This window comes from Stenella coeruleoalba (assembly GCF_951394435.1).
Source record: "Stenella coeruleoalba genome assembly, chromosome: 21".
NCBI classification, from domain to species: domain Eukaryota; kingdom Metazoa; phylum Chordata; class Mammalia; order Artiodactyla; family Delphinidae; genus Stenella; species Stenella coeruleoalba.
The window spans coordinates 24,880,672-24,901,834 of NC_137167.1; the positions used below are offsets into that span (position 1 = coordinate 24,880,672).

At 45.8% G+C, this 21,163-nt stretch overlaps 1 protein-coding gene across 3 annotated transcripts in view; it reads right to left on the bottom strand.

Moving 5' to 3' along the window:
- Positions 1-1,104: 1,104 nt before the first annotated feature.
- The window catches only part of ERICH1 (glutamate rich 1), a 53,336-nt gene continuing 33,277 nt past the window's right edge, over positions 1,105-21,163 (bottom strand). Inside the window, exons 4-6 of one of the 3 annotated variants that reach the window (XM_079909014.1) lie at positions 14,153-14,629; positions 11,366-11,560; positions 1,105-3,162 (exon numbers count right to left, since the gene is read on the bottom strand). In XM_079909014.1, the coding sequence (XP_079765140.1) occupies positions 3,110-3,162; positions 11,366-11,560; positions 14,153-14,629 (725 nt within the window). In that variant the 3' untranslated portion in view covers positions 1,105-3,109. Of the gene's footprint in view, positions 3,163-6,937; positions 7,626-11,365; positions 11,561-14,152; positions 14,630-21,163 lie in introns of those variants that run through there. The other 2 variants (XM_079909013.1, XM_079909015.1) reach the window with 2 other exon arrangements.

A 21,163-nucleotide genomic window follows, 5' to 3' on the forward strand; every position in this document is an offset into this window, starting at 1 on the left:
TGGTGCAGATAGAAAACAGTCACAAGACAGGGGAAGCACCCCCTTCTTCCACCTGTTCTGTCACCTCCCAGCCCCTCTGCCTTCCTCCTGTATTTCCACACATCCTCATCCTATCTGTCTTTTAGGGAGGAGCTCAGGTATCACCTTTTATGAAGCCATCTTTCTCCCTTGATTCCTCCATGAAGGTAATTTCTCTCCACCTGAATTCTGAAAACATATCACCTATACATTCTCACCTTCACCTTCCTCATCTTACTTTCTACTTTCTACCTTTATGAGTGCTGTGTGACATTGAGCAAGCCTCCTAAATTCTCTGGTCATTAGCTTCTCTTTTGCAAAATGAAAGGGGTTGCATGACCCCATTTGAACATCTATGGGGCCTATACAGTGATGGTAACCAAGGCCATCTGGTCTACCCTGGTAAGAGAGGTCATCTGATCTACCCTGGTAATGAAAGCCATCTGGTCTACCCTGGTAATAAAGGTCATCTGGTAACCGAGGGCATCTGGTCTACCCTGGTAAATGAGGACATCTAGTCTACCCCGGTAAATGAAGACATCTGGTCTATGCAGGATGTGGGTCTGAAGGGCTGGCAGCAGCTAATCACATTCCGACGGCAGGTCCTCTGGAAGGAAAACTTGAGTGGTTGCCTCAAGAAATGTCTGTTGAGTGACCAGTGCAAGATCTGTGCCAGGTGCTATGGGCCAGGGAGGTACCAGAAGGGTCAGTGCCAAGTGCCACATGCAAGGACAAAGGACTTGAAGGCCTGTAATCAGTTGGTTTTAAATGAAGCAAAAGGGAGGCCAACCTGGCGGCCTGACTCCACCAGGGGAAGCCCTTCAGAACCTGGTCCTTCCCAGGTCTCCTGCTGGCCTCAGAGGAGTCACTGCCAGGTGGGAAGAGGGTGGGGGGAATTGGGACTTGGGGGGCCTCAGGGAGGTGAAAGTAGCCCCAGCTGGCAGCCAGCAAGAAAACTAGGACCTCAGTCCCACAACCACAGGAATAGAATTCTGCCCACAGCCCATGAGGCCCCAAACCCAGGACACAGCAGGCCAAGCCTGGGCCTGACTCATGGTCACTGGGGGGCAATAAAGGACATTGTTTTAGCCACTAAATTCGTGGTAATCTGTCATGCAGAAGTAGACAATCAATCCACCGCTGCGTGGGTTTCAGGGAGTCTGCAACCCCTTTAGCTGTGCAGTGTCTGTGTGTGTGGTGGGGCAGCTCTGTGCGTGCTTCTTATTTTGGAGGGGACCCAATGTTTCACCAGATTCTCTGAATGAGAACACATGCTCCCTAGAGAAACTGGGCACAGCGAGTGCTGCATGGAGAGGAAAATCCAGAACCGGCCAAGTGAGTGTGAGCGAACCTAGGACAGTTTTTTCTGAAAACACTGAGCATCAGGGCCTGGGGAACAGCAGGGAGACACTGCTACCACCTCTCCTAATGGCTGAGATCTCAGGATGCAGAAAAGCGCTGGGCTTCCCCCGCCCCCCATCTCACTGTGATGAGCATTCCTCACATTCTCGAGAGCTTCCTTTCTGCCTTAATTGGTATGGTTTACAGAAAACAAATGACTCAGACTGAATGATATTTTGCACTATTGTAAAAGATAAGTTGATCTAATTATCATCTAACTTCAGTCACACTGGGAGAAACAGATTATCGTATTTATACTGACACAGAGACAAGATTTATTTTTTTTCTAGAAGAGGCATTTTTCTCTTTGAAATTAGAATGATACGCAAAACTGATTAACCCTGACCATCCCACCTGCTCAGTTACACCCCTGTTCCTCAGTACTTTTAGGGTGTGGTCAGAGAAACGGACAAAGTAAAACCCAATGAGCTGACAGGAGGAGAGTTTACAGGGATTCTGTGCTGAGACCAGAAAGAATCAAGTAAAGGGTTAAGTCTTGTCTGCAAATCACAAGTTTTCCCCAGAATCCAACAATAGTGTATTCATTTGCTGGGCATGGAAAAGATGTAAATTGTGCATAACTGAAAGACAAATTGGATATTGAGAATTAATGGGAAATTATGAATCTGTCAATATTTATTTTCATACCGGCAAACACGTGTCATTAATTAATAGGCACCTTAATGGAAGGATTACAACCTGGCGAATCAGAAAGGCAGGTGTCCCGCCCGAGGCAGTCAGAGGTTCTGGAAAGGAAGCAGCAGGTTGATGTTACCTGCCTAGAGTGACCCCTCAGCCCTGCGGTGAAGGTGACACAATTCCTGGGCCTCTGACCTCACTGATGTTGCGTCTCAGGGGAGGAGGGAAAAGCAGTTGTGGCAGCAGATCATATCTCCACTGAGGGGGAAATGAGACGAAGGCCATCTTAGGCATGGACTGGAAGCTGCCCACAGTCCTACTTCAGGCTGTGGACGTGTCTTGTTTCCAGCTCCATGGAGACAGTGGACCATCATCCATTCTCAAGGAGGCAGCCCCTGGGGTACGGTGGGCCCATCCCAGTTGGTGACCCATCCTGGTTGGTGGCCCATCCTGGTTGGTGACCCATCCTGGTTGGTGGCTTGTTCCAGTTGTGGGCCCACCGTGGCTGATGACCCATTCCAGTTGGTGGGCCCATCCCAGTTGGTGACCCATCCTGGTTGGTGGCCCATCCTGGTTGGTGGCTTGTTCCAGTTGTGGGCCCACCGTGGCTGATGACCCATCCCAGTTGGTGGCCCATTCCGGTTGGTGGCCCATCCTGGTTGGTGGCTTGTTCCAGTTGTGGGCCCACCGTGGCTGATGACCCATCCCAGTTGGTGGCCCATTCCAGTTGGTGGCCCATCCTGGTTGGTGACCCATCCTGGTTGGTGGCTTGTCCCAGTTGTGGGCTCATTGTGGTTGATGACCCATCCTAGTTGGTGGCCCATCCCGGTTGGGGGGCCCTGTTCTGGTCAGTGGACCTGCCCTGGTTAGTGGACCTGTCCTGATGCTCATCCTAGCTGGTGGCCCATCCTGGTGTCCAGGCCTGGCTGGCAGCTCCACTTACCAACCTTTATTAAGCTCAGGGAACTTCACAGCAACTAGTCTCAAGCTGACAGATCTCCAGAACCAGTAGGGCATCCTTGCTGTTTCATCTGCTTCCAGAAGGTTCTACTTAGTGGAGCAGACACCTCTTAAGGACACAGACGGTGATGGGGAAGAGGAGCTCTGGAGAATGGGGCATCCACAGTAGAAGGAAAGAAATAAAATGATCTCCTTCACAGATGATATCTTATATGTAGAAAACTCTAAAGATTATACACACACACGTACACACAACTGTTCGAGCTAATATATGAATTCAGAAAACTAGCAGGATACAAAATAAATACAAAAAATCAGCCGCATTTCTATACACTAGCAATGAACAATCTGAAAAGGAAATAAAAACAATTCCATTTATGGGAACATATCTCAATGTAATAAAAGCTATTTATGACAATCCCACAGCCAACATAACACTCAATGGAGAAAAGCTGAAAGCCCTCCCACTAAAATCTGGAACAAGATAAGGATGCCCACTCTCACCACTTCTATTCAACATAGTATTGGAAGTCCTCACCACAGCAATCAGATAAGAAAAAGAAAAAGTATACGAATTGGAAGGGAAGAGGTAAAATTGTCATTATATGCGATGACAGGACACTACATATAGAAAACCCTAAAGACTCCACACAGAAGCTACTAGAACTGAGAAACGAATTAAGCAAAATAGCAGGATGCAAGATTAACATACAGAAATTGGTTGCATTTCTTTATAATAACAATTAAATAGAAAGGCAATGAAATAGAAATTTAAAAAAAAATTCCTTTTAAAATTGCATCCAAAAAAAAATACTTAAGAATAAACCTGACTAAGGAGGTGAAAGACTTATATGCTGAGAACTATAAAACATTAATAAAGGAAACTGAAGATGATTCAAAGAAATGGAAAGATATCCCATGTTCTTAGATTGGAAGAATTAATATGGCTAAAATGGCCATACTAGCCAAAGCAATCTACAGATTTAATGCAATCCTTATCAAATTACCCATGACGTTTTTCACAGAACTAGAACAGATAATCCTAAAATTTATATGGAACCATAAAAGACTCAGAATTGCCAAAGCAATCCTGAGGAAAAAGAACAAAGCAGGAGGCATAACCCTCCCAGACTTCAGACAATACTACAAAGCTGCAGTAATCAAAACAGCAAGGTACTGGCACAAAAACAGACATATGGATCAATGGAACAGAATAGAGAGCCCAGAAATAAACCCACACACCTCCAGTCAATTAATCTTCAGCAAAGGAGGCAAGAATATACAATGGAGAACAGACAGTCTCTTCAGCAAGTGGTGTTGGGAAAGCTGGACAGCCTTATATATATATCAATCAAGTTAGAACACACCCATATACCATACACCATACAGCTCCCTGAGCTTAATAAAGGTTGGTAAGTGGAGCTGCCAGCCAGGCCTGGACACCAGGATGGGCCACCAGCTAGGATGGGCCACCAACCAGGATGGGGATCAGGACAGGTCCACTCAAAATGGCTTTAAGACTTAAATATAAGACATGACAACATAAAACTCCATAGGCAAAACATTCTTTGACAGAAGTCATACCAATCAGTCTCCCAAGGCAATAGAAATAAAAGCAAAAATAAACAAATGGGACCTAATCAAACTTACAAGCTTTTGCACTGCAAAGGAAACCATCAACAAAATGAAAAGACAGCCTATGGACTGGTAGAAGATATTTGAAAACGATGTGAACGACAATGGCTTAATTTCCAACATACACAAACAGCTTATACAAATCAATATCAAAAAAAACAACCCAATCAATAAATGGGCAGAAGACCTAAATTGACATTTCAACAAAGAAGACAAACAAATGGCCAACAGGCACATGAAAAGATGCTCAACATTGCTAATTATTAGAGCAATGCAAATCAAAACTACAACGAGGGGCTTCCCTGGTGGCGCAGCAGTTAAGAATCCGCCTGCCAATGCAGGGGACACGGGTTCGAGCCCCAGTCCAGGAAGATCCCACATGCCGTGGAGCAACTAAGCCTGTGCACCACAACTTGAGCCTGCACTCTAGAGCCCGCCAGCCTCAACTACTGAGCCCACGTGCTACAACTCCTGAAGCCCGGGTGCCTAGAGCCTGTGCTCTGCAACAAGAGAAGCCACCGCAATGAGAAGCACGTGCACCGCAATGAAGAGTAGCCCCCGCTCACTGCAACTAGAGAAAGCCTGCACACAGCAACGAAGACCCAACACAGCCAAAAATAAATTAAAAAAAAAAAAAAGACTACAATGAGGTAACACCTCACACCACTCAGAATGGCCCTAATCTGATTAAGAAGTCTACAAATAATAAATGCTGGAGAGGGTGTGGAAAAAAGGGAACCCTTCTAAACTGTTGGTGGGAATGTGACCTGGTGCAGCCACTATGGAAAACAGTATGGAGGTTCCTCAGAAAACTAAAAGTAGAGTTGCCATATCAAATTGCCATATGATCCAGCAATCTGATTCCTGGGCATATATCCAGACAAAACTCTGATTCAAAAAGATACACGCACCCTAATGTTCACAGCAGCACTATTTACAATAGCCAAGACATGGAAGCAACCTAAATGTCCATTGAAAGATGAATGGATAAAGAAGATTTGGTGTGTGTGTGTGTGTGTGTGTGTGTGTGTGTGTGTGTGTATAATGGAATACTACTCAGCCATAAAAAAGAATGAAATAATGCCATTTGCAGCAACATGGATGGATCTAGAGATTATCATACTACGTGAAACAAGTCAAAAAGAGAAAGACAAATACCATATGATATCATATATGTGGAATCTAAAATATCACACAAATGTACTTATTTACAAAACAGAAACAGACTCACAGACAGAGAACAGATTTGTGGTTGCTAATGGGGAGGGGGATGGACTGGGAGTTTGGGATCAGCAGATGCAAACTAGCATATATAGGATGGAGAAACAAGGTCCTACTGTATATCACAGGCAGCTATATTCAATATCCTGTAATAAATCATAATGAATATGAAAAAGAATCTATCTATATACTAACAAGAGAGTGAAAAGACAAGCTACAGAATGAGAGAAAATATTTTCAAATCACAGATCTGATAAGGGGTTAATACCCAGCATGAAGAACTCATAATTCAATGACAAAAAGCTAATAATCTAATTCACAAATGGGCAATAACTTCCACAGGAATTTCTCCAAGGAGAAGAGCCAATGAGTACATAGAATGTAAACTGAAACCACCACACGATGCCTCTGCACAACCATGAGGATGGCTATTACCAGGAAAATGGAAAATAACAAGTGTTGGTGAGGATGTGGAGAACTTGGCACTCATGTTTGGCTGGTGGGGATGAAGATGGTGCAGCTGCTGTGGACCACATCCTGGCAGCTCCTCAAAAGGTTAACGTAGAGTCGCCATCTGATCCAGCTATTCCACTCCCAAGATAAATGAAAACAAATGTGCACGCAGAATTTTGTACATGATGTTCACAGTAGCATTATTCATAACAGGAAATGGGGGAAACAACCTCAGTGTCCACGGACAGAAGGTGGAACATTGTTCAGCCTAAAAAAGGAAGGACAGTGGTGATGACCTCATAACACTGTGAATGTACTTAATGCCACTTAACTGTACACTTCAAAATGGCTAAAATGGCATACTTTATGTTTTGTATATTTTACCACAATAAAAAAGTATATTTTCATGTATAGAGACAGTGCCAATCCTAAGACGCTGCATCGATTGATTGACTGGTGTTTTTAAAACTCAGTCTCGGGGCTTCCCTGGTGGCGCAGTGGTTGAGAGTCTGCCTGCCGATGCACGGAACACGGGTTCGTGCCCCGGTCCGGGAAGATCCCACATGCCGCGGAGCGGCTGTGCCCGTGAGCCATGGCTGCTGAGCCTGCGCATCCGGAGCCTGTTGCTCCGCAATGGGAGAGGCCACAACAGTGAGAGGCCCACGTAACGCAAAAAAAAAAAAAACAAAACTCAGTCTCACTGAAAACTGGTGACGGCTTCTGTGACAAAAGGAAGATCAAACAGGAAAAACATGTTCTTGATATTCTTCTCAAAGTAAAGAGGAAAAAAAGAAGAAAATAATCAATAAATTCAACTAGAATCAAACTACTTAACCATGAACGTTTTAATATCCATACGACATTCTTAAAACAAACTTTCAGACACAAAGTGATTTAAAACTTTATAAAAATATATATACAGCTTCAAACTATACAGTTTATTTAATTTAACAGAATGTCCATTTTTTAATTTAAGACACACACAATTTCAAAGAAATTTTCAATTTTATCCCAATTTCTCACTTAAAGTCTCAGATTACATCTACCTATTATGTACAAACAGATGAATTGAAATGTCCTCAAAGTTCCCAGCGTTTGGGTTACAAAGAAAACTTAGAGAATTTCATCTTCTCTGTGTATAGAAATTAAGTCTCAGCCCATTTCATATATGTCTTTCCTATTTTCTTGTCAAATATTAGCTCTTCTTAAATAGATGTACTGATTTTATTCATTGTTTTTCTCAGGAAGGATATGTGTGATCCAGTAATTAAAGAAAGCTGAGATTACTCGGGCATAGTCTGGAAAGCAAAAAGAAAACAGAACAAAAAATAAAATAAAACAAAAAATTCAAACAAAAAGAAAAATTATAAATTATTATTTTGTAGATATTAGTCCTTAGGCCCAAAGTAAACCCTGAAATAATCTAGTAAGACACAACTCGGGTGTTGAAATGATGTTGATTGTCAGCACGCTTGCAAATCCCATAAAAGTATGGGTGAGTTTGGAATATTTGTATTTCACTTGGATACAAAAGTTCTGTTAGTTAGAGCTGAACTCCATAACACCACACGCAATATTACATGCTTAACATCTGAGCTCAAAGAAAACCACATACAAACTGAAATGAAGCAGAAATAGTTTACTTCAAAGGTGGACAAAGTAGCAGGACGTTAGAAGCAGGATTCTAAGTGAGATGAGCTGGAAGGGACAGCACTCAGGTTTCAGGAAACTGTCCCAGGAACAGCCCAGCAAAGGGCCTGAGCTGAGGTCACAGCTCCTCATTTTGGGCCTCACTCCTCGTAAAGATGCTCACTGAGGGGGACGCAGGTCCGGAGGCTCCAACCCTGAGAGCACACACACCCTGTCTGGCTCAGATCCTGGTGCCTGAGAGGCAGCCGACTGCTGCTGAGGCCCCGAGACGCACTTTCGAGCAGAGGCTGGGACTGCGGGGAGGGGTCCCATCTCACGCTCCATGCAGAAGTGTGGCTGAGGTGCCTCCAAACTCGTCCCCCGTCCTGCCCGGGCCAGCTGCCCTGCCCCCCAGCCTCGGGCTCCCGAGGATGGTGGTGGCTAATGTGTGCACAGAGGACTCAGGAGGGTCCAGGGCGGGGATGCCTGCAGCATCTTCATGGTGCGCGGAGCATGATAAAAACCCCACAGATGGTGACGTGCATGTACATGCAGATGACGGAACGCAATATGTGAGACCAACTGTAAAAACACGTGCACCGGCCTCGGGACACGGCTGCTGCACCCCAGTCAATGAAACACCCGTGAACTAGGAAAAACAACCGTTGAGGCAGCAGAGAGAGAAAGTCCCCTGCGTCTGCTGTTAAATGCTACTATTTCCAGGCTTACTCTATAGACAGGAGAGATACAGCTACTAATTAAACTTCATAAGCTAGTTTTATGAAAAAGAAAACAATTTCAGAATGCTAAATCTGAATTAGACAGAACCAATATTTGAAAATAAAGCTTCACCATTTGTAAGATTTCATTTTACCAAGTAGCTCAACATAGAAAAACTTTGACTGCACATCCTACATGCACTAAAAAGGAATCCATTTTCACAGAAAAGTGCTTCATGCATAAATTTTAGTTCCACCAACTACTTAAGGTGCTTGTAGGCAAAACCTGTCCAATGGTTTCAATGTAAGAAGCAAGAGAAGCGTTTCCATTCAATCCCCAATCCCTGTTCCAAACTCTCCTGATGCATCTCAGAGCCACGCGTGAAGAACGTCTTCAGTGTGAGGAACTCCACTGAATTGTAAATGATATATTTTCATCTCTCATAAAAACTTCATATTAGTTTAACTTAATAAAATTGGCTTTTTGCAATCTGAAAATGTAAATTATGGAAATGTAGATCTTTTTACATTTCTTACGGAAATGTAAATTATTATTATTATTTTTTTTTTGCAGTACGCGGGCCTCTCACTGTTGTGGCCTCTCCCGTTGTGTAGCACAGGCTCCAGACGCGCAGGCTCAACGGCCATGGCTCACGGGCCGAGCCGCTCCGCGGCATGTGGGATCTTCCCAGACTGGGGCACGAACCCGTGTCAGCTGCATCGGCAGGCGGACTCTCAACCACTGCGCCACCAGGGAAGCCCGGAAATGTACATTTTTAAATACTGAATACAGCAGGCCCAACAACCAGCAGTAAGGAAAGGAGCAAACACTGGATCACGGGGTTGGGGGTCCCGAGTGGCCCTGCGGCGCCCCCGGCAGGAGCAGGGCTCTGCCAGCACTTGCTCCCCTGCCTGAGGGTCTCCCTTCCCAGAGCTGCTCCCACTGGCAGCCCACCGGCTCTCACTCCTCCCATACCACCTCTGGTCCTACTCCTCGCGGCAACCCCCCCGAAGGCACCACCTTCACCCCATCTCTGGTCCCGCTCTGACAAAGCCTCTGTCCCCCCGGACTCCAGGCTGCTCTGTGAGGGTGACTGGCAGTGGCTCTCCCAGGCCTAAGTCCCCACACCTGGACGTCCGACAGGAACCTCCAGCCGGCCCAGCTCAACACCCCACCTGCTCCTGTGGCTGCCTCTCCTGCCTCATGATGCGCTGCAGGCTTCGTGCAGGGCTTTGGGTCACAGACGCCCACGTCCAGTCAGTCGGCAAACCCTACTGAGTCCACCTTCACAGCCGACACAAATCTGACTGCGCCCGGGAGTATGACCGAAGCCCCCGCTGTCCCCGACCCCTTCTCTAGTCCGAACGTGACGGCCGGAGAGATCTTGCTAAGTGCAGTCAGACCCAACAGGCTGGCCTTCCAGCGGCCCCACGTCGCCCAGGATAAAGGCCAACGAACTCAGCACAACCTCCAGGGCCCGAAATGACCCGGTCCCCGGCTCCTCTCCCACCCGCTTCTGACCCCTCGCTCCCCTCCCCACAAGACCCCGCCCCCGCCATGTCTTCTCCGTGGGCTCAGCTGTACGAAGCACACCTCACTGACTTCTCGGTCTGGCTTCCTCCATCCCCCACTAGAACGTAAGCCCCGAAGGGCAGGGCGCTCTCCCCTGAAGACCCGTGGCGGGACCAGGGCCGCACAGGCAGGGCAGATGAGTCCCCCTAACACATCACTACTGGACGTACGGGGGAGGCAAGTCCTCCTGGCGACCCCAATGCGCGGGGGTCTCGTCAACTCCTGCCAGCCACTTGCTAATTATACTGGTGCCGTATTGCTTTACTGCTGGCTTTACTGTTATTTCATGTGACGAAATGTGATATGTGGCTTTTTAAACATGTCAGTCTTGACTCTTTAGCTATACTATGAGGTTTCCAAGGAGAAAAACCATGCACTGTACTCATTTTGAGATTACTGCCCCAAGGTAATCTGCAGAATCACCTCCATTCACTCAACTAAGTTTGTCCAGTGCCTGTCTTGGGTCTGGCACGGAGTTCTGCTCCATGCTGTGCAGGTGCTCTCCAAAAAGTCCTGATCGTCTGATACTCAGTGTTTACAGATTTCTGCGGCCGGAGTATTCCCACCGTGGCCCGGTGGGACTTCAAGCTGCCAGTGTGAAGCCCCACCCATGGCATTGTGAAGACACAAGCACAGTCGGCCCAGCACTCTACAGTTTGCATGAAATGGGCACCCAACAAAGGTTGAGGAAGTAACAAAAGAGAAATCATCTTATAGTTCAACTCCCTTTTTACTGTAGGGTCCAGGAAGGCAGACCAAGACATTTGGAGGACAGAAAAAATGTACCTTCTCCAAATCTAGCAGAGGAAAAGGAAAAGGGAAAAAGAAATGAACTCTTTCACTTCCATTTAAACTAATAAGGATTTGGTCCTAAGAGTGGAGCTCACAAGTCTGGAGAATTAGATTGTACACGCATATCTGCATATATCATGAGAGATATTTTTATAGCAAGAGAGATGCAAGAGGCATATTCCTCTGTGGGAATCTATTCCTCAAGCCATATGTGCATCCTTATATTTTCTGATTCAGGACTGCTTTGCTAGAGAGTAAGTTTTTCAGAGGCAAACCCTAGACAAGTGTCTAAAGCAGCACAATGAATAAAGTGCACAGTACATACCGGGTGGCATCCTGCAATGTTCTGGGAACACTTCCAGGGCACTCTTCAATCTTTCAGTATCTTGCAAAAGTAACAGCGTTTTCATGTGATCCAGAATGAACACATCTGAGGAGGGCATGCTGTGAGTTTCAAGATATTTAAATAGCTCTCCACTGGTCTCCATGAAGACAGCCGAGTCCGAATCCTTGGAGACACCTAAACAAAGACAGGGTCACTCAGAAATGCATTTTTACTCTTACAAACTGAAGATAAGCTCTCACTTCCTAAAGAAAGCCTCAAACGTATATTTCTATTTAGAACGATGTGTTTGAGAGACAATCAGAACAGAACTTTGAGAAGCAAACCACAAAATACAACTGTTGAACCACAGTGGAAAGGTGGTGTGTTACGGGCACCGATCTCGTAAAGCAGCTCTGAGTGTTCCATGTACCGGAATCCACGCACGCAGCAGGGGAAACACACGAAACCAAGCCCTCCGATGGTGTCAGGCATCTACAAACAGCATGAAGCTGCTGGGCGGTTGGGATGCTTCAAGGAAGCCAAGGAGGCTGCCCCATGAGCACAGCGCTGTCCCCACTGCTGGCCGGCGGCAGGCCTACATCATGATGAGGCCATTTCTGCACTATCCTGGTTGGTGTTCACAGGATGCCTAGAATCTGTGACTTCATGGTCTTTGTCAACTTTGAAAAACTCCCAGCTGCCACCTCTTACACGTCCCTTGTGCCCCAGTCCCATGGCTGAGGCTCCTTTGGGCCCATGTGGCTGTTATGCTCCTTCTGTGTTTTCCATCCTTTCCTCTCCCTCCTTCACTCTGGATACTTCCTTCAGCCTGCCTTGCAGTTACTAATTCTCTTTTATGCTGAATCTAATCTGCTGTCTGAACTCGTCTTTGAGTCCTTAATTTGTTATTATATTTCTCAGGTCTAGAATTTCCGTTTGATTATCCTAATAGATTCAAATTATCTGGTGAAAGTCTCCGCTTTTCACCTTTTTTCTCCATCTTCTCCTACTTCTTGGACATCTAGATCATAGCTATTTTAAGTCCCTTGTCTGGTAACATCAGCGTCTCCACCCCGTGGCCTCTTTCTGCTGCTCTTTTCCTCATGGTTTCGGTCGTATGGTCCGGTCTCTTGCTGTGTCTGACACACTCTTTTGAATGAACATGAAAATTGCAGGGTCTTGGCTAACGACATTTTCCTCCAGAGAGGGTCCCCCCTTGCCTCTGCTCGGCAGACAGAGAAGGGGCAGGCGACTGAACTGACCACAGGGTGGCTGCACGTCTGGCCGGCAGTTGTCCACCTGCACCTGAGCGCGTGGCCTGCGTGCTGCGCTGGAGGGTCAGGTTAGCCCTGCCTGCTTGGTCCCTCAGGACGCCACAAAGGCCGCCCTGCCGTGTGGAAGAGGTCTGCCTGGTTGCCCTCCTCCCATCCCACAGTTCAGGGCTTGGCCAAGGTTTTGAGGGGGGACAAGCAGAGCTTTGCTCTGGTCTCTGACCCTCCTTTCTTACAGAGCTGGCCGACCCTGGGCCCTCCACTTTCCCCCCCAGACCTGTGAGACCACTGGGGCTCTGCTGGTTTGCCTGCTCTCCAGGCTGCACTGCCCCTTCCCCTGGACCCTTGCCCAAGCCCCTGTCCAAACTGGCAGACACCTTGAGGGAAGGAGGGCAGCAGCATTCTGGCTCACCCGGCCTGTGGTTCACCTCCTCTGGGATTTGTCACAAGGGCTTTTCCTCAGCAGCTCTTAAAACTCCAAGTACACTTTAAACTTCAGTCCTCCTTGGCAGGAGGGCTGTCTGCCACAAGCTACTCCCTCACGCAGAGAATGGATAATCTACTGAGATCTCTCTGAAGCCTACTTCTGTTCTGCAGTGTCTCCGCCACGTCCTCCTATTAGTCTCATGTGGATATTCGTTAAGGATGTTTTCAACTTAAGACAAAATGTGGATAAACAAGCAAAAGAGGAAAAGGGTCAATCTTGGTTAAAATGGACCCGTTAATCATGGTGTTTTCGCATCACTGTTTAAGTCCATCCCTTACCCCTCCAGTTATCACATAGGCAGTATTTCTCCATCTTGGGCATGCTGGAGGTTCGATGCACTAAGCCCACCACATCCCCTGAATCTCCCAGGGACGGATCAGAATGGTGGCAGTTACCCCAGCACTTCTGTTCTTGGCACCGAGCCAGCACCTGCTCCTTCTTGACCCTCAGGGCTGCTGTCTGTTAGGCTCCACACAAAGGTGAGGGATTATCACCCGTCAGAATAAATCCCAGGATAAACCTCAGCTCCTATATCAGTACAAACAGTGGTCCAATATGCTTACTGAAAAATCTCAAATCACTAAGCCACACATTGGGGAAGCAAATCAACGTGTGTCCGAGAGAGAGAGAGCTGTGCTTCCTTCACGTCTCTACTAGCCGATGAAAATGAGCAAGAATTCATCAAAGTCTCCAACCTGGATTTATCTTTTCTTTAAACATAGAGCTGAGAATAGCACCATATTCTGAAATTGGATCTTAGAGAAATGAGGATGATGAGACCACCCTCGTTTGGACCCACACCTCTAATGGGCTGGCTGTTTCCCCTGGTGAGCCTAGAGCAGGGGGCCAGCCCAGATCTTTGGTGGGATGAATTTAAATATTTGGATTTTTGCCTCAAAACTAATGACTTATTTTGAATACTGAATATTTTTAATGTTTTATATTTTAAACATTTAAATATTTTACATTTGCTTAATTTTCCAAAGAAGTAGATGCCATTATTCAAAAGAACAACAGGAAAAAACATACCATCATAAAAATAAATTTCTTGTGTTGACTTCAAAAAGTTCAGGATATCATCTGCCTTTTCATTGGTACTTTTAACGTCTTCCTTCCCGGCGTCTGTGGCTCCTTCCTCCTCGGCATCCGGGCCCCCTCCCTCCCCGTCTGCGCCGTCCTCTCCATCACTCACTCTCACGTCGCCCTGCTCACTGCTGGTCTCCTCAGGCTGGTACATGAAGTTGATGCCAGAGACTCCTGTTAGTAAGCCAGCTGCTTTCTTCCTTTTAATTTGCTGTTTCTTTTTCAGTTTCCTTTTTTTATTTTTGCTTATTGTGGGGCCATCTGTGTGGCTGTGGCTGTGTGGCTGCAATTTTTCTTGCAAAATACTCTGCTGTTTCTCTAATTCTGCTTGTTCTAGAGGAATGTTACTGGGATTTTTAAATTTTTTCTTTGAATTATGCTTTCTAATTCTTCTTCTCTTTGGTTGAGCCTGAAGATCCTGATCTATAAAAACAAAAATTCAAATATAACAATTTTCTGTAAAATGGAACCATAACAAACTTACTAGGCTAGATAAATTTTCCATTAGGATCTTGTAATTTTAGTAGAAAAGGAATTTAAAATATTTACTTCAGTGATTCTTAACTTTATACCAACAAAGTACACTGTTGAGGATACTGGGATTTACCATGAAGTAAATTAATAACCTACTTGTTCTTCCAAAAAAGGTGTATGTACGTGTACGCGTATGTGTGTGTATGTGTATTTACTCAACATTGTTACAATCATGACATATGGTATGATTTTAAGGATGTAAGAGTTGTTGCAGTTTGATCGAGAGTAAAATTTCATGCCTGTGGTCTTGGGGAGAGAAACATGAATTTTCATGTTTTTTAAAGTGTCCTTTAGCACCTTCTAAAGAGTTACTTGTGTGTGAGGATGAGAAGCAAGCAGTGACGACCTGCCCATCCGAATCAGCAATGGGTCCCATATGAATGAAGATGACGTCTGGGCTCTCGGCAGGTAAGTGACATGGTCGAGATGTGGCAGTCACTGCCACGCAACAGACAAGGTCTGGAGTGGACGTAGGGTGGTAAGGCCTGTGGTGGACGTGGGGCCTGAGAGGGACGACCCGCATGCCAATCCTGCCCCGTCCACCCCATCCCCGCACCCTCGTGGCAGTGCATGCCTGTCACATGCTCAGCACATGCCCGGTGCACGCCCAGCACACCCGCTGCTGCCCACACGCGCCCACCTGCTCCGTCCCAGCCAACCAAGGACGGCGGTGCTGCCATCAACGCTCAGACGCTTCTTCTCAACAACCCTCACTTCTCACAGGTTCTCCTTAGGCCCACCACAGGTTATGGTGAGAAATCAAACACCATGTGTGAGACTTCTGAGACACTGTGCGTCACTACGTGGAATGAAGATCCCTCTCCCTGTAATTTGCACTCTAAGGCTTTGATCTGCCGCTGACGTCAGACAGAAGATGCCACGTGGTCCTTGCACTGTGTTTCCTGTGATGAGGCGCCTGAGACTCGGAACCCGCTGGTCACACCCTCTGATCCGTGGAGGGGGCTTCTTCTCTTGTTCTGGGCTCTGAGTCTATTTATGCAGCCAAACTCCCACCTGCGCATTTAAACAAGCGTCCACCCACCCCCCCCCGGCCTGTGTGACACGGAAGGCCCCCCCCCCTGCAGCTTCGCGTCATCATCAAACCAGACACTGCCTCTGGATACGGGGAGCGTCCTCTCCTGACTCTGGAATGAGAGTCCTCGGTTTTCTCTTGATACACGTGACAACCAGGAGAACTGGTGCTGCCTGCAACTTGGCATGAAGCCCAAATTACTCCTCATAAAACCACGACGTGACACTGTCATACAGTCCCATACTTGGTACATTTTCTCTCTTTTCTCAATCACCAGCGGATGATTGAACACAGCATTTTCCTATTTCATTTGAAAGTTGATATTAACTGATTTTAGAGACCTGCTTAGTGTCGCTGACAGACACCTGATTCATGAGTATCTCTGAATAGCTGGCCCTTGAGCTGGTCTTGTAAAATATTAATGTTTGAAAAATGACCACTGCTTATGGAATTTAAAAAATTTTCCAGATTCAGTTTAAAAAAAGAAAAAATTACATTTCTCCTCATTGGGGTCTATTCTTGCCTTTGTTGATTTGGAAAAACAGTCATGCATAGGATGCTTTATCAAGTCACAGTAAAGCCATCTGGGGAGCAGCGTGCAGTCATCTGGGGGCATCCTTACTGTCCACCAAGAGTGGCGTCCGGAGAGCTGCTCTCATTTATTCCCTGATATCTCCGTTCTCCAGGCCCTTCCAGCCGAGCCAATTACTGACGTCATCCTCCGGTTCATCTCTCTTTGCAAGTGGTGAGAGCACAGCACGCATGCTGCCCTGTGAGGATGATTGTGCTATCAGCCTGCTACTCTAAAAGACTATAAAACAGGAATTTGAGAAGGAGGAGGTGGCAAAGAAGGGTGTAAAACATAAGAGTATCATACTTTTTCATATAAGTGTGTGTGCACACTTCTTAAGAGGAAAACTTAATACATACTGAGATACTGAAGGTCCAGATGCCAGACCTGTGGGGTTAACTGTGGTTTCTGGGTGCTGTGACTGTAGGTTTTTTTTTTTTCATTGTATTTTTCTGACTTCCAACTGTAGGACATTGAGCAGATACTGTTTTCATAATAAGGAAAAATTATTATTTTAAACTTGATGAAATTATGACAACTCAAAACATGGGATGTCACTAAATTCTACTTAAAGGTGAATTTATAATCTTAAATATGTCAGGAAAGAAAAAAGGCTAAAAATCAATCATATAAGTAAGAAAGAAGCTGGAAAAACAACAGCAACTTATACCTGAGGAAAGCAGAAGGAAAGAAATAACAATCAGAGGAGCACAAAATAAAGGAAGAGAAAAGAAAACCCAACAGAGAGACAGCAACCAGCACTGACACTGTGAAGAAAGAAAACAGACGAACAGTGCAAGACTGGACGGGACGAGCAGAGGACACATAAAGGCCAGCGTGGGGTGAAGGCGTGTGTTAACATACACACAAAAGGCGCAAAAGGACCAATAAGATGGCTCTGTGGACAACTCTATGCAAATACATTACATAGTTTGTATGAAATGGAGGATTCTGAGAAAAGTACAACATACCAAACTGGACACATGAAGAAACGGAAAATCTTAATAGTCCTATATCTATTACAAAATTGAATCTTTAGTTAAAAATAATCCCACAAAAGAACTTCAGGCCTAGGTGGATTCACCTGACTTCTAAGGAACATTTAAGGAAGAAACAAACGCCCAACATACAAAACATTTCTGGAGAATAGACACAGTGACGGTGACCACACGCTTTGTGAGGACAACACAGTTCTTTCAAAACCTGATGAGGACACTGAAAGACGGGAAGGTTGCAGGCCAACCCCTCTCCTAAAGAGCAATACAAAACTTCTAAACAAAATATTAACCGTTTTATTGTAGTGATATAAAGTATTCAATCAATATTAACACCAACAAATCATGAAAACGTGTAGCAAACCAGAAATGTAAGGGAAATGCGAAATGCGATAGAAGGTGAGAAAATCCCGCAGGGACACTGCACGTGGAGCCCTCACCCTGCTGCTTCCCTGCCGGAGGCCCTGCGATGCAACAAGAGGAGGGAAAGTGTCAGACCTCACGGGGACGCCAGCTACAGACGGCACCACTGTAAGTCCAAAAGGCCCCCAGGCCCTACAGACAGGCTGCATGGGAGCCTGCAGACACAGAAGCAGGACGCGAGTGCGGCAAGGAGGACGCTCACCCGCACAGCAACCAGGGTCGCAAGGTAACGCTGGCGAGCGCCAAGTTTGGCAGAGAGCACCAACCCCAAGGACCCCACCGGACACTGGAACTGCAGCCCCAGAGCAGCAGGGAGCCTCGCTGTCCCTGGGCCTCCCTGTAATGAGGGCTCCGCAGAGGCCGAAGCAGGGGCGCCCATGCTGCCCTGGGGTCAGCAGACGGGGCACCCGAGTCTCCACCTCAGCTCATGCCCCTGCATCACTCCCAGGGCGCACGCTCCCGGAGGTGGGGGAGTCCTTCTGCTTCTGGACAGCACGGCACCGTCCGGGACGCTCACCACGGGCTCGTGCAAGAGGCAATGGCTGGGGACATCCGGCTCCCGGGGCCAGAGGTCACACGGCCACCCTGCTCTTTCCGCGTCTTGTTCGTGGTAACTGACAGGACTAATTACTTGATCTGAAGAAATACTCATCACTCAATGCCCTTTCGACGCTACGTATTTGTTGCTTGAGTCTCTCGTTTTCTCACAGATGAGGGACAGCGGTTACTGCAGGAGGACTTCACCACCCTAATTGTGTGCTACCCGACATGGGCTCACATCTACCTCGGCAGCCGGTGCTTAGAGGCCTTTTCCCCAAAGGAGACATCTTCGTGTCTGTTTCCTAAGTACAACATCTTGATGCGACTTAGCGTGGAGAATATCCAGTTAACTCACACAGACACGGTTCAATATTTCTTTTGAAAAACAGTAATGCATGTTAATACCTAGATATGATATGTAGGCATTACAATCGATACAAAGATCTGTTAATTTTCTTCTTTTAACATTTCCAGCATAACCTATAGATCACTGGGCAATGGCTACACATAATTGAACATAATTTTTTTTTAACATCTTTATGGGAGTATAATTGCTTTACAATGTTGTGTTAGTTTCTGTTGTATAACAAAGTGAATCAGCTATACATATACATATATTCCCATATCTCTTCCCTCTTGCGTCTCCCTCCCACCCTCCCTATCCCACCCTTCTAGGTGGACACAAAGCACCGAGCTGATCTCCCTGTGCTATGCGGGTGCTTCCCACTACCTATCTATTTTACATTTGGTAGTGTATATATGTCCATGCCACTGTCTCACTTCGTCCCAGCTTCCCCTTCCCCCTCCCCATGTCCTCAAGTCCATTCTCTACGTCTGTGTCTTTATTCCTGTCCTGCCCCTAGGTTCATCAGAACCATTTTTTTTTTAGATTCCACATATATGTGTTAGCATACGGTATTTGTTTTTCTCTGACTTGCTTTACTCCGTATGACAGACTCTATGTCCATCCTCACTACAAATAACTCAATTTCATTTCTTTTTATGGCTGAGTCATATTCCATTGTATATATGTGTCACATCTTCTTTATCCATTCATCTGTCGATGGACACTTAGGTTGCTTCCATGCCTGGCTATAGTATATATAGAGCTGCAGTGAACACTGTGGTACATGACTCTTTGAATGATGGTTTTCTCAGGGTATGTGCCCAGGAGTGGGATTGCTGGGTTGTATGTGTAGTTCTGTTTTTAGTTTTTTAAGGAACCTCCATACTGTTCTCCACAGTGGCTGTGTCAATTTACATTCCCACCAACAGTGCAAAAGCGTTCCCTTTTCTCCACACCCCCTCCAGCATTTGTTGTTTGTAGATTTTCTGATGATGCCCATTCTAACTGGTGTGAGGTGATAACTCATTGTAGCTTTGATGTGCATTTCTCTAATAACTAGTGATGTTGAGCAGCTTTTCATGTGTTTGTCGGCAATTTGCATGTCTTCTTTGGAGAAATGCCTATTTAGGTCTTCTGCCCATTTTTGGATTGGGTTGTTTGTTTTTCTGATATTGAGCTGCATGAGCTACTTGTATATTTTGGAGATTAATCCCTTGTCAGTTGCTTTCAAAAAGAACGTAGCTGTTTGGCTGGGTTACATGCAGAACTCCGAGTAATGTAACATAATTTATAAAGATATGGAAAAATGATAAATTTGACCCTTTATAACATTTTCTACCCCAAACATACCAGACCTTTTCATGATTCTTCATTCTCTGTCGAAAATTAAATCGTTCCTCTTGTTTATGAGCCAACCTTTTCTTACCAGTTCAAATCTCAAGTGCTTTGTAAGACTTCCCAAGGTTAGCTTCTCCATCCGCTGTGCTCCTATGGCACTTGGTCTCTATCGCTAGTAACACTTAGTACTGAGTGACAAAGTCTGTTACTGACTTTATTCCACTCCCTAACCTCTAAGCTCTACAGCAGTAAGGGTTGTGTTATCATCATGGTTGTTCCTCCAATGTCTGACACACAAGGTTCAAACAAAGAGCTCGTTATATCAGATCCAGCCACGGTGCAGAAAGAGACGGTGCAATCAGGGGACAGAATCCATGTGCTCTGGAAGTCAAGAGCAAAAGCTGCTTATTTATCGTTTCCACAAATATGAATCAACTGTCCTTTGGAGACTGAAGTATGGCTACACGTGGTGCGTTTAAATCTGCTGATCATCAGTCACTCCTCGGTATTCATACAACCAGAAAGGACTCTCATAGTCAGGCTTTCTCTCTCCCAGTCAGATAGATTAGGGTGAACTTAGGTAGGAAGTCTGGGTCTCTTGACTTTTTACTAACAGGGAGTTCCTTGGGCTGTCAATGAGTTAAGCCAAGTCTCACACGCAGCCAATGGCTTCTACGGCCCAGGACAAAGCAGGGAGCAGGGTGTAAGGTCACCTTCACAAGGTCAGCCTCTGGACACAGAGGAGATCCATCACTCTGGCTCTACCATGACCAATTGCTACTTCACACCGGATGCTTTTGTTGCAAGTAGTCTCCTGTTTGGCTCTGATTACCTTGAGATTAAGAATCTGACTGGCTGTGAAAATGCAATGGAATTTACATTCAGAATTCGCAAGATTCTTATGCTACCTCATTATTTTAGGATACAGATGGTGTCAAATCCTAGAAGTCACTGCCAAGACTGATGTCAAGGAGCTTACCACTTATGTTTTCTTCTAGGAGTTTTATGGTTTCAGTTCTTACATTCAGGTCTTAAATTTATTTTGAGTTAGTTTTTGTGTATGGTGCGAGACAGGGTTCTAGTTTCATTCTTTTGCATGTGGCTGTCCAGTTTTCCCAACACCATTTATTGAAGAAACTGTCCTTTCCCCATTGTACAGTCTTGGCTCCTTTGTTGT